This window comes from Hydra vulgaris, chromosome 05 (assembly GCF_038396675.1).
Source record: "Hydra vulgaris chromosome 05, alternate assembly HydraT2T_AEP".
NCBI lineage: Eukaryota > Metazoa > Cnidaria > Hydrozoa > Anthoathecata > Hydridae > Hydra > Hydra vulgaris.
The window spans coordinates 694,265-708,536 of NC_088924.1; the positions used below are offsets into that span (position 1 = coordinate 694,265).

The 14,272-nt window shown below is 29.8% G+C and overlaps 2 protein-coding genes across 2 annotated transcripts; both read left to right on the top strand.

Annotated features, from left to right (window-relative positions):
- Positions 1 to 4,412: 4,412 nt before the first annotated feature.
- LOC136079925 (uncharacterized) lies at positions 4,413 to 6,269 on the top strand. Its single transcript, XM_065796598.1, has 2 exons — positions 4,413 to 5,324; positions 5,367 to 6,269. The coding sequence occupies exons 1-2, from the start codon at positions 4,413 to 4,415 to the stop codon at positions 6,267 to 6,269; spliced, it is 1,815 nt and encodes a 604-aa protein (XP_065652670.1).
- An 87-nt stretch (positions 6,270 to 6,356) lies between these two features.
- On the top strand, positions 6,357 to 9,803 carry LOC136079926 (uncharacterized). Its single transcript, XM_065796599.1, has one exon. It carries the CDS (start codon positions 6,357 to 6,359, stop codon positions 9,801 to 9,803), a length of 3,447 nt encoding a protein of 1,148 aa, XP_065652671.1.
- The last annotated feature ends 4,469 nt before the right edge of the window (positions 9,804 to 14,272 follow it).

Sequence of the window (14,272 nt, forward strand, 5' to 3'; positions counted from 1 at the left end):
TAAAATTTTTATATACCAAAATGTTTATAATAAAATTTTATTTTCAGTATTGCAACATATGAACATTTTAAGGTTTTATTTTTTGAAATAATGATAAAAAACCAAATTTCTTTCGAAACGAAACTCTTTCGCACCGCAACTAGCGAAGCAGTTCTTATCAGAAAGAAACTTACGAAACGCGGCATAAAAAATATATTTAATTAAGTTTTATGAATCAAATACGTATAATTAACTAAGTAATTAAAATACTAATTTTTATATATGATATTGATAAGTTTCAATTTTAAACTTCTATAAAGGAATCAAGACTTTCATAAAATATACTTTTTAGAATGTCATTTAATGAATAAGAATTAAATAATGATGATAACTTGAACAACGTAAACATACGAATGCAATTGTGAAATCGGGAAACAATTCCTTTGCTGAAATCAAAAAAATACGTAATTTAAGTGATGAATGCTAAAACTTAATTATGTAACAAAATGCCTAAAAATAGCTCTTACTTGTTTTCAAATAGTATACTTTTATGTTTAGTCAGTTTCACTTTTTTTATTTTTGAGGTGCTCTGTTATATGCTCCTTTGCTTTTATTACCTCAATAACAACAAGCAAATTAAAAAAAAGTTTAAACACATCCTTTTCAATGAATTTTTCTTAAATATTTTCCTTAATAAATATAAAAAGTAAGGGTGGGATGGTGGGAAGGGCATTTGTTGTCCCTTGTACCATTGGCCCTAACGTTGGGATGTTGAAAATGCTTTGATTTTCAACATCTCAACGTTATTGGGACTATACAACTGCTGAAAGTTTTAAAGCTTTAGCTATTTCGGAGAGAAGTAAAAAATTAGTTGCGAGATTTTGTAGCAAAAAAACGGGTACGTACAATACGACTCTTCCCCGGGTCTTTACGCTTGGATAAAATTTTAACATAGAAGCTCACCAGGACTATACAAGCGCTGAGAGAATCAGAGCTGTAGCTAATCTGAGAGGTTGTGATAGTTTATTTGCAAGAATCAGTCAAAACTTACAACGGCCAAACAACACTTAAAGTTCATTAAAAATTTGTAATGGAACCAAATAATTTACTAAGTTATTATATATGAGAATATAAATAGTCAACCTCCAATTTTGCTCACCCAAAGGCAACAAACAACTGAGTAGGAAATATATATATATATATATATATATATATATAAATTAGTAATATATATATATATGTATATATATATATATATATATATATATAAATATATATATGTACATATATATATATATATGTACATATATATATATATATGTACATATATATATATATATGTACATATATATATATATATGTACATATATATATATATATATATATATATATATATATATATTTATTTATTTATATATATATATATATATATATATATATATATATATATATATATATATATATATATATATATATATATAAATTAGTAAAAAACACTTATCTAACTTTTATCTTCGACTTGAAGTTTCACCATTGTTGGATCATCAGGAAGAGTTACTAAATCTCAAAAAAAATTCAGTTTATAGAAAAAATTTTTACAGGAAGTTATAAATTATTATAAAAATTTTTTAATTACTATATTTTTTTGTTAACGGGAAGTTACAGAAAGTAATTATGAATTAATTTTCTTTGGAATGGGGATAGTTTAATTTGGTCATTTGTTTTTATAATTTTTTAAGAGGTATTTATTTTCGTGCCTACATTTAAAAATTAATTCAGATTTTTTATTTAATAAATTTTCTTGATTTAAATGAGTAATTATTAGAATACATATATATATATATATATATATATATATATATATATATATATATATATATATATATATATATATATATACATATATATATATATATATATATATATATATATATATATATATATATATATATATATATATGCATGTATATATATATATATATACATGCATATATGTATATATGCATATGTATATATATATATGCATAAATGTGTATATATATGTAAATATATATATTTATATATATGTATATATATATATATATATATATATATATATATGTATATATATATATATATATGTATATATATATATATGCATATATGTATATATATATATATATGCATAAATGTATATTTATATGTAAGTATATATATTTATATATATGTATATATATATATATATATATATATATATATATATATATATATATATATATATATATATATATATGTATATATATATATATATATATATATATATATATATATATATATATATATATATATATATATACATATATATACATATACATATATGCATATCAGATATATATGTATAAACTGTTGAAGAATCATTTAACATTTTATTTAAATAATAAGTAATAACACTTTTTGTATGACAGTTTAATGAATGCTTTCGAGTCTATTCCGTCAGCGCACATTCCAAAACGCTCCTTCCGTATGGAACTGTTTCGCAAGTTTGTATTCTTTCGAAATGATTTGTTTCGCAAGTTACTTTTCGTAAATGGTTTTTACGGAATTATTATTATTTTTTTTTTTCGTATAATGCATTACGGAAAGAGAATTTGCGCAAGTACAACTTCCGCAATAGCAACTTTAAACACGGAAGATAAAAATGCGAAATTTTGGTAAGTTTTTGTTTATGGCGAACAACACTAGTTTAAACCCTATTTTTTATATTGTAGTACCATAAAATGGTATCTGAATACATTTTAAGACTTGTTTTTTGATTTTCTCCACAAAATATTTATTAATAAATAGCTCAATGAACTCTTCTGATACCTCAACGAGAATTTGTCTCTTGACTCCAATGTCTTTACCAGTCCTTTGAGTGAGAAGTTGTTCTTGTCGCAGTAAGCTGATTTCATCTCGTAACGCAGTATCAACAATGCTGAAACAAAACTTGAAAAAAACTTTGCCCCCATCAATTTCGAGCCTAACAAAATAGCCACCAGTAATTGTGGGACTGAATAATATGATTCAAAAGATTTGATAAATCATTGCAGTGAGCAACAACCCGAACTATACCAGAATCTCCTTTTCCGTCAGTGATTTTTAGTTCCCTGCAGATGAAGAAATCGCTCAAATGTTTACCTGCTCTTAGAAAATTTGTGTAAAGATTCGGTTTTACCATCTTGCTGCTTGATGTTTTGTTTAAAGTTTTAACAAGTTTCTTTAATCCGTTCTTTGATAGACCCGTATTTAATTGTATATTTAAAAGGGCTATAATAGTCAATTTTTGAGCGCTTGATGGTGACTTAACACTACTTTGACCTAAAACCAAAACATACATATTTTGCAGTTACAATAAACTTTGTTTATAACTAAAGTTTCTGCTGGCTATTTTGTTAAGCTCGGAACTGATGGTGGCAAAGGTTTTCTCAAGTTTTGCCTAAGAATTGTCGATACTGCGTTACGAGATGAAACCAGCTCACCGAGACAACAACAACCTCTCACTCAAAGGATTGGTAAAGACACTGGAGTTAAGAGACAAATTCTTGTTGGGGTATCAGAAGATTTGCCTGAAACACACTTCAATATTGGACAAATATGGTCACTGATTAATGCAAATGGAGTTAAACTAATTTGGGCTTGTGATATGACAGTTGCAAATATAGTTTGTGGTCTTCAAACCCATTCAATTACGCACCAAGTGCCTTCCCAAATCAAAGTGCCTTCCCAAATCTAGAAACTTGCGATTACTGGGCTCATCCAATTCAAGCCTCACGTCTTTTCAGCAGTCTGGCGGGGTTGTTGCTAATGCAAAGCTGTTCTGCAATGTCATTTGAAAGCCATTCATCTGCAGGCCTGTCAATGTTCTGATTTTGGAAATTATCCCACCAATGGAATTGCATCTCCTATTAGGAGTTGTCAACCATCTTTGTAAAAAGTGTTATGATTTATTACGGCTTTTTGTTATTATATTACCGGTTTATCTGGAATTCTTGATTTTAGAATTCAAAAGGGTTTTTGTTACGGATTATATATATTGTTAACACGAGGTTTTTAAGAAAGTATCAACACGAGCTAAGACTCTTCTCAATTATTGTCATAAAAAAAATAATTATTAAAACCAATTATTACATGGCGCCCGATGCAAAAGAAGAAACTTGAGTGAAGAATATTGTGAAAAAAAAAAAAACATTTATTATTTATTGAACTCAGAAAAAGAATTGATTCGACTTACAAAAGTTTTGTTTATATTTGATATGGTGTAGGATTCAAATAGTTTCAACAAGTGTTGGTAAGAAAAACATTGTTGCTTTGTTGATTGATTAGTAGTAGTAGATTTGTTGTTGTTGTTGATACATATTTCATTGTGAGTATTGTGAATAAGAGTGAGCGAGAAATTTGTATAGAGAGAATAAGTTATGGCTGCAATATTAAGTAGGAAGGTAGCTAGAAGAAAGGCATTAAGAAGTATTTTTCAGAAAAATGTTGTAGAAATTAGTCAAGCTTTAGAAGACCCTGAAACTTCACAGTCCAGGTTTATAGCTTCGAAAAATAGTTTAAGTGACTCTTATACCAATTTAAATAACATTGATGAAGAAATAGTTAATATACTTGATCCAAATGAGGTTGAGGAGGATGTTTTAGCGAGTGTTGAAATAACTGCTCCATTTCACAATATACTTTCTGAATTGAATATAAGGTTAGAATCTGTAAAATTAGGTTTTGAAAATAATTCTGAACAGAGCTCTAAAAATAAAATTAGTTGCAGATTGCCAAAAATTGAACTCCCAGTTTTTAAGGGTAACTTTTTAGAGTGGCAAACATTCTGGGATCAGTTTAATGTTGCTATACATAGCAATGATGATCTAAATGATATTGATCGCTTCAATTATTTAAAAAAATATTTAGGAGGTCAAGCATTGACTACTATTTGTGGCTTAACCTTATCGTCTGAAAATTATAGAGAAGCAGTTTCTTTATTGACCGAACAATATGGTAACCCACAAGTTCTAATCTCTGCACACATGGATTCATTATTAAAACTAGTAAAAGTGAAAAATAGTGATAATGTTGATGGATTAAGGAAACTTTATAATGATATAGAGGCAAGTGTTCGAAATTTGAAATCATTAAAAGTTGAAACTAACACCTATGGAAGTCTTTTGATTCCTATTTTAAAGGATAAATTACCAGACGATTTAGTTCTGTTAATTTCAAGGAAATTTGGTGGGGAGGTTTGGACTATAGATTTATTACTAAAATATTTTCGAGAGGAGTTAAATTCAAAAGAGTGTTGTTTAACTAATAATAAAAATATTGAATACAGAAAAGTAAATAGTCAGCCTTTCACAACTGCAGGATAATATTCACAGAATATTAATCATAACTTTAAAAATAATAAAAAAAAAGCTTATGCAAATTCATTTGAAAAAGATAATCAAATAAAAGGAAAGTTTAATTATCCTTGTGTATACTGTTCAGAAAATCATAGTCCTTGGGAATGCAAAAATATAACAAATTTTTCAACTAGAAGAGAAATTTTAAAAAAGCAAGGTAGATGTTTTAATTGTCTTAGAACGAATCATATACTCAAGAATTGTCAGGCAAATTATATTTGTAGTAAGTGCAAAGGAAAGCATCACATTTCCTTGTGTGAACAAGAAAACAGTTTTGTTGGGCATGCAACACAACATTTTTCAACTATTTTGTTGCAAACAGCTAAAGCAAACATAAGTGCAGTATCTGAAAAGAAATTCTTAAAGGCAAGAATCCTATTTGATAGTGGTAGCCAACGGTCTTATATAAGCGAGAATATTCAAAAAAGATTAAACTTAAAGATTATTAGAAAAGAAAAGATTATAATTAAAACATTTGGGAAGGATAATGAACAAACATTACAATTGTTAAATGTCGTTCAGCTTAAGGTCAAACATAAATATTCAGATCATTGTATTTATATGGAAGCGTTATGTGTGCCCATTATTTGTAGCCCTCTTCAAAGGCAAAATGTGTCATTAGCTGGTAGTCAATTTAAACAAATAGCTAAACTTTCATTAGCTGATCATGATGACGGGTCTCTAAATTTTCATGTAGATATTTTAGTAGGTATAGATTTTTATCATAGTTTTATGCCTGGTAGAATCATTAGAAGTACAAGGGGTAGTTTAGTAGCTAGTAATACAGTTTTAGGGTGGGTATTAAGTGGTCCTATCCCACAGAAAAATAATACTCAAAAGGCCACAGAGTCATCTTTTATGAGTCATTCTATGCACTAAGAGGTAGAGAGTGAAATAGATGAGCTTAGGCAAGACCTAAATAGATTTTGGTCTGTTGAGACCATAGAATCTCCTGAGAGTTGTGTGATGCATCAGTTTGAAAGGGATATCACTCATAATGGAGAACGATATATAACCAAGTTACCTTTCAAAACTGAACATGACCTTCTACCTGATAACTACAATATTTGTAAAAAACGTCTAGCTAATTTAAGAAATAGGTTAAATGATAAAAAACTGGTTGCTGAATATAATCAAATTTTTGTGGAATATGAAAATGATAATATAATAGAAAGAGTTAGTGAGTCTGATATATTTAAAGAACCAGGGTGTGTACATTATTTGCCTCACAGGCCTGTCATTCGAAGAGATAAAGATACAACTAAAATAAGAGCTGTTTTCGATGCATCATGCTCCACGACGGGACCGTCTTTAAATGATTGCTTGTATTCAGGTCCGAATTTATTATCTAAAATATTTGATATTTTACTAAAATTTAGGTTCAATGCTATAGGAATAATTGCTGACATAAAACAAGCATTCTTGAACATTGAAATCTCTTATGAACACAGAGACTACTTGAGATTCTTGTGGTACGAGAGAATATCTGATAAGGAGGATAAATTAATTGTATATAGATTTCTTAGAGTTGTTTTTGGTTTAACTAGCAGTCCTTTTCTTTTAAATGCCACTTTAAAACACCATCTGAATAAGTATTTAAAAAATGATAAAATATTTATTGAAAGGTTAATAGATGATCTCTATGTAGATGACATAGTCTCTGGCTGTGAAACAGTTTTAGATGGAAAAATGTTTTATAAAAAATCCAAAAGTATATTTTTAGATGCAGGGTTTGAATTAAGAAAGTGGGTAACAAATGATCAGGAATTACAAAATTATTTTAACAAAAAGGAAACTATTAAAAATGAAAACCCAGAAGGCAATCTAATAGTTGATGAATTAAAATATTTTGAAAGTGAAATTATGAAAAATAAGTATAATAATAATTCGATAAAGATTTTAGGAATTGAGTGGGACGTAGTGAAAGATGAATTTGTTTTTGAATTTAAAGATTTTGTTAAAAAGGCTAAAGGCATCAAAACTACAAAAAGAAATATTTTAAAAATGGCTGCGTCTTTCTTTGATCCCTTAGGTTTTATAACACCGATAACTTCAAGAGTAAAAACTATATTTCAAATGATTTGTAAAGATAAGAGTGAATGGGATGAAATAGTAGCAGGAAGAATAGAATTAGCATGGAAAGAATTTATAAAAGACCTTGAGTTGTTAAGTTCAGTTAGAATTCCAAGATTTGTGTTTAAGAGAGTTAATGAAGATAGTAAGAGTGTTCAATTACATGGATTCTGTGACAGCTCTAAGTTTATTTATTGTGCCGTTATTTATCTAGTTATAAAAACATGTTTTGGAGTGAATAGAAAGTTTTTAGTTTCAAAGTCACGTGTTTCGCCTTTAAAAGAAATAAGTATTCCTAGACTAGAGCTATTAGGTTGTGTGTTGCTGAGCAGACTTATAGAGGAAGTGTTAAGAGTTTTGAGTGGAAGAGTGAAATTTGATAATGTAATCTGTTGGTGTGACTCAGAGGTAGCATTGTATTGGATTAAGGGAAAAGAGAAAACGTGGAAACCATGGGTAGAGAATAGAGTGAATGCCATTAGAAAAATTGTTGATAGACAAAAATGGAATCACATTAGTGGAGAATTGAACCCAGCTGATTTTCCTACTCGCATAAGTAATTTTGTTGATTTAGGATGTTGGTTAATAGGACCAGAATTTTTGTTAAATATGAATGAAAAGATTAAAGAATTTACAGTTGATAACGAGTTAAATGTTGATATTATGTCTGAATGTAAACGAGGGGGAAATGTAGTTGTTTGTAATGTTGTTTTGGAATCATCGCCAGGTTTGAGTAGTGTTATTGATGCAGGTAGATTTAGTTCATTTGAAAAATTAGTTATAACTACTGCATATGTTTTTCGATTTATTAACAATTTGGTAAAAACAATAAAAAAGCTACCATTAAACAAACAAGTAGTTTTGACTACAGACGAGTACAAATGTGCACTCAATGAATGGATTAAAGACGAACAAAGAATTTTACAAAACGACAGAAGATTTGATAAGTTAAGAAGTTCACTTAAGTTATTCGATGATGAAGATAAACTTCTACGATTACGAGGAAGGTTTGAAAACGTTAACTCAAACTTTACAGCAAAGCACCCTTTAATATTACGAGGCAAAGAAAGTTGGTTTACGATATTATTGATTCGTAACTGTCATGAAAAAGTTTTGCATCATGGAATCGAATCAACGCTGAATAAAGTACATTCCCAATTCTGGATAATAAAAGGACGATCAACGATAAAAAGTATTATTAGACAATGTGTAACATGCAAGAAATTCCAAGGAAGAACATTGTTACCACCTAGCAGCCCAGATTTACCTGATTTTCGAGTTTATAATTTATATTCGTTTCAATCAACTGGTTTGGATTACGCAGGACCTTTATTTATTAAAACAATTATTAAGGACGTTGTCTGTAAGGTCTATGTTTTGCTATTGACTTGCGCGTCTAGTCGAGCAATCCATCTCGAACTCACACCTGACATGAAAATTCCAACCTTCATTAGAGCTTTTAAGCGTTTTGCAGCACGAAGAGGTTATCCTGAGCTTATTATTTCTGATAATTTTAAAACTTTTAAATCTAAAGAAGTAAAAATATTTATGACAAAGAACGATATGAAACAGAAGTTTTTTCTACCAGCTTCCCCCTGGTGCGGTGGGTTTTACAAGCGTTCAGTTAGATCTGTTAAAATTACACTGAAGAAAACGATTGGAAAGGCTCTTCTATCTTACGAAGAATTAGAAACAATACTATGTGAAATTGAATCTGTGATAAACAGTCGTCCTTCATATTACATAAGCGAGGATGATACTCAAGAAGCTTTAACACCATACCATTTAATGTTTAGTCGAAATATTCATAATAAATTGAATGAAATTTATAAACTACCTGAAGACGTTTCAAAAAGAACAGTATTTTTAAAAACGGCAATATTTAATTTTTGGAAAAGATTTGCAACTTCGTATCTTAATGAACTTAAACAACACCATTTATATGTTAAAGATAAAACTTCATATACCGAACAACTAGTAGCGAATGATGTAGTTCTTATACGAGATGATACCAAGATCCCTAGAAGTCAATGGCGTATGGGAAAAGTTTTGAAACTTATTAGAGGAACTGATGGAAAAGTAGGAGGTGCACATCTACAAGTTTTATCCAAAGAAGGAATTCGAACAACCTATTTTCGACCTATTCAAAAATTAATACCTTTCGAAATTAGCAACAACAAGCCAAATGAAATGATCGAAAATAAAAATAATAAAGTAATGGAAGATGAACCAGGTGTGATTGCTACCGATGAAACGTGCAGGTCAATTAGTAAGCGGCCGACCAGACAGGCAGCAAGCGCAGGTGAAAACTTGCGGCGTTTAAAAGATTTATATTATTAGTTGACCAAGTCAACCTAGGGGTGTATGTAAAAAGTGTTATGATTTATTACGGCTTTTTGTTATTATATTACCGGTTTATCTGGAATTCTTGATTGTAGAATTCAAAAGGGTTTTTGTTACGGATTATATATATTGTTAACACGAGGTTTTTAAGAAAGTATCAACACGAGCTAAGACTCTTCTCAATTATTGTCATAAAAAAAATAATTATTAAAACCAATTATTACAATCTTTTCAAGATCCTTAAGACTGCTTGGATAGAAGCTGTTAAGTGGCCAGCCGCCCTCCACATTTAACTGAGCCCATATCATGGGGGCCAGTTTGAGGAAAATGAATGCAGGAAACTACTTAAAAATGTGAAGGTGCTGCAGCAACTTGCTGGTACAAACATGGTTCCCAACATTTTGTGCATGATTGAAGCATTCAAAATCTTCAATTTAGTTGTGGAGGCTTTGGATACATCCTTTAGCCGGATTTCGCTGAAAAAGTTGAAAATTTCAAAAGGTGTTACTTAATGATAACTGGTGCCAGCGTAACACCTATAATTCACGCTGTCTTCTACCACATCAAGGATTTCATCAGTCACAAAGGATCCCCTATTGGGGCCCTATAGTGAACAAACTGTCGAAACTTCTCATCAAGATTTTAATCAACATTGGTCGAGGTATAAGCGAAAAAATAATCATCCAGAGTACAAAGAAACATTGTTGCTCTGCATAATTGATCTAAACAGTAAGCATCTTAAAAGAACTGCTAAAATAATTTGAGTTATTAGAGATTGGGAAGCTGAAGTTTGTAGCATACTTATAATGAACATTTTCACCATCTTTAAAAATAGTATTATAGAGTATTTGTATAAAAAGAGTACATTTAGTGTAGTCAAAATAGACTGAAAATGGGGTCAACCTGGACAAATTTTGTAAAAAGCAGTGTTTAGTATCATTAGAAGCGTAATTTTATGTACTTTAAGCAGAAAAAAGTCCACAGAATAACTATTTGGGGAAAAAAAGATATTGCTCTTTTACTTTGGGTTACTATTTTACATTTTTGACAATATTTTAATGGAATTCCTAATTATGCTGAGTTTGATTATTATTGTTTATTTATATAAATAAAATGTAAGTTTGCATAATTTGTTTTTTAATTCTTAGCAATATATAAAATGAATTTTATTTATTTATTTAATACAAGGGATCTGGTACCAAGTTTAACAAGCAATATAACATTTTTTTGTTATATTGCTTTAGGCCTTTTTTTTTCTATTTAATGCCTAATAAATGAAAATATGCCAAAAATAAAATGTCAAACTTTAAATTTTTTGTACAAAAACATTGAGCATTAATCATTTACTGACACATTAGTACTAATGCGCAAAATATTTCTTTAGTAATAGGCATTTTATATTATTTAAAATTGCAAAAAAATGGATGACGATATTTTCATTATCTGTAAAGAATCAACCAACGCTACACTTGTTACTGTGGGAGAAAAAGGAACAAAAACTATATTTGAGCTTTCAAAGCTTAGAACTGACTCCCAACAAACCAACTTTTTGAACGGAAAAACCAGCATCAAAGTTCATTCTGTTTGCAGAAAAGATTATTCAATCAAGCAAAGATTGTCAACCACAGAAAATCCTCTAAAGAAGAAACCTAAGCTATGCTCAGAAGTAAGTTTTAATTGAAATGTCAATTCGCTTAATATACTAAAAAGTATAAAAATATATAAAAATTATATATAATATAAATGTACATGGCAAATGGTAAAAGAGTAAAAAAGACTTTTTGAATGAATTCTCGGCAGTGCTAATAAAAAAATTTTTTTAGGAAAATTTTTTTTGGAAAAAAAACTGTTTCATTTGTGGAAAACTAGCTATTGTGGATCCTAAACATCTAGATCGTGCCAATATAATCCATATAGAAACAATATGTTGCAAAGTAAATCTTCTTAAAATGTGTGAAAAGAGAAATGATGATTGGTCATCTAGTGTTGGCCATCGTTTGAATGGATGTATTGGTTTGGTTGCCAGTAAGGCTGTGTATTATTCTAAATGCTATCAACTATTTTCAATGAATAGACTGTATGTTAGTTTGATAAAATGAAAATTTTTAATTTTGAACTTGATATAATATAATAAATTATAATAAGACTTATTTATTGTTTGTTTCTCTAATTAAATTTTCTTAGATCAAATTTATCTGTTTCAAAACCTGGTCGTAGCGAGGATAGTAAAATGTCACAAAACTTTGATAAACTTTGCATGTATTTTGAAGATGCAACAGCCCCTATGACAACGTGTGATATGCATACAAAAATGATTGAACTAGCAGGATCGGATGACAAAGTTTATTCGATGAAACAAATGAAAAGAAAGTTAGAGCTTCGATATTGTGATGATATTGTATTCGTAAAAAGCGACGGAAAACCAAACCTCATTTGTTTTAAAGATACTGCAAATTTCATAATTCAGAAGTCCATAAAAGAAATGGCACAAGACAACATAAGTGAATGTGAAAGAATTATTAAAACTGCTGCAAAGCTGATAAAAGTAGAAATAATTGCTCAAAACTTTAATACCAAAGAGTACCCTTCTTCGTCTTTTTATGAGAGTTTTGATAAAAGACGAACTAAAGCGATCTTCAATAGGTCAAGCAGTTATAAAAGCTATAAGGCCAAGATCATATATACCACCATTGCTGTTTGTATTAGGTGTAAAAGCAGATCATATGTTTGGCTCTAAATGGTTAATAAATCAGCTATTCAAACTAGGATTTTCCATTAGTCCGTCCGAGGTAACTCGATACAAGCATTCAGTTGTTAGAAGTGAAGAGAAAGCTAATGAAGCTACACTTAAAGGACCTTTTACCCAATGGGTAGCTGACAATGTTGACCATAACATCTGCACTATTGATGGTAAAGATACATTGCACGGCATGGGGATTATTGCAGTTGGTACAAAAGATCTAAATCAACCATTAAATATACCAATTCGAATTAAAAGAGTAATGTCTCGAATAACAGAAATGCACTCCCAGAATAAGATCCCAATTCTTTCGTACAATACTCAAGAAGTGTCTTGTTTGTTTAAAATCATTTTCAAGCCAATTTCTCAACTTCAGTCATCTTCAACCATACTTTTATCTACTGGAACTGATCTTCTGTGGCATTTATTAAATACATTTCGTTCAGTTAAAAATAGACCACAATGGAATGGTTTTACGCAAAAGCATCAAAAAAATGAAAATCATCCACCAAAAGGTGACATCTATATACTTCCTAAAATCAATATTAATCCATCAGACGAAAACTGTATTTATTCTACTTTGATATTTGTAAAAAATCAGGCTAAGGCTTTAGGTGTTCCACGAAGTGTAACATTTGACCAACCTTTATGGATAAAGGCATTTGAAATTGCAAATTCCCAAGATCTTTGAATAGTTGTTCGTTTAGGGGTTTTTCATACTTTAATGAGTTTTCTTGGATCAATTGGGACAATCATGGAAGGTTCAGGATTTGAAAGACTGTTAGAACCATTCAATATGCCATATAATTTCTAGAAAAGCAGTAGCAGGAACACATCGTGCACACTTTTTAGTTGAGTCGGCCCTGACTACACTTCTTTTAGAAAGTTTAGAAGCAACATATGATCAATCTGCTCTAGAATGAATCTATCAAGACTTAGTTAACCAAATTATAAATGTAGATGATGTCAACGAATCTTCAAGTATTGAAGTAGTACAAAAACAACTGGATAAACAAAAAATATATTTAGAAGAACAGTCAAAAACAGTCAAACTCTGGATTCAGTATCTTTACTATGTTAGCATCATTAAAATGTTTATACGAACAGAAAGAACTGGTAACTGGGATGAACATTTAGAAGCTATGAGACTAATGCTTAATCTTTTTGCAGCAACAGGACACATTAATTAAGCTAAGAGCGCACGTTTATACCTTCAAAAAATGCAATCCTTAAAACTTGATCACGCTTTACTATATATACAGTACAGTAAGACCGGATATCATTGTATCAGAAGAAGTAATCGTTATTGGGCTGGTTTATGGCCTAATTTAGTCATAAAACAAAGTATGATGAAAGCGATTAAAAGCAGAGGAGGGCTAACACATGGCAGAGGTATGGCCACAAGTACTATAGATCTTTGGGTCAATACTATCCATGAATGTGCATCAGTTCATGCAGCTATGACAATGGGCACCAACCAAGATTATACAACCAGTCTGCAACACACAGAGTGTGGTGATGCACAACAAACTAGGGATGAAAAAGATCTCAAAGTCATAATAGAACAACTTCGTCGGTATAATCCATTTAATTGCCAAGACCCATGACTGCGATGCATTTTTACGGGATTAACTGCCGCTGAAAGTGATGGTATAAACTTTGATGATACTGAAAAGATAGGATTAAAGATTCAAATGGCTCTTGACAATGTTGTTGTTAACAAAGC

Coding starts and splice junctions, on each gene's coding strand:
- LOC136079926 (XM_065796599.1), top strand. CDS start 6,357: ATGCATCAGTTTGAAAGGGATATCACTCATAATGGAGAACGATATATA.
- LOC136079925 (XM_065796598.1), top strand. CDS start 4,413: ATGGCTGCAATATTAAGTAGGAAGGTAGCTAGAAGAAAGGCATTAAGA. Junction 5,325..5,366: donor AAAATATTGAATACAGAAAA/GTAAATAGTCAG, acceptor TAATATTCACAG/AATATTAATCATAACTTTAA.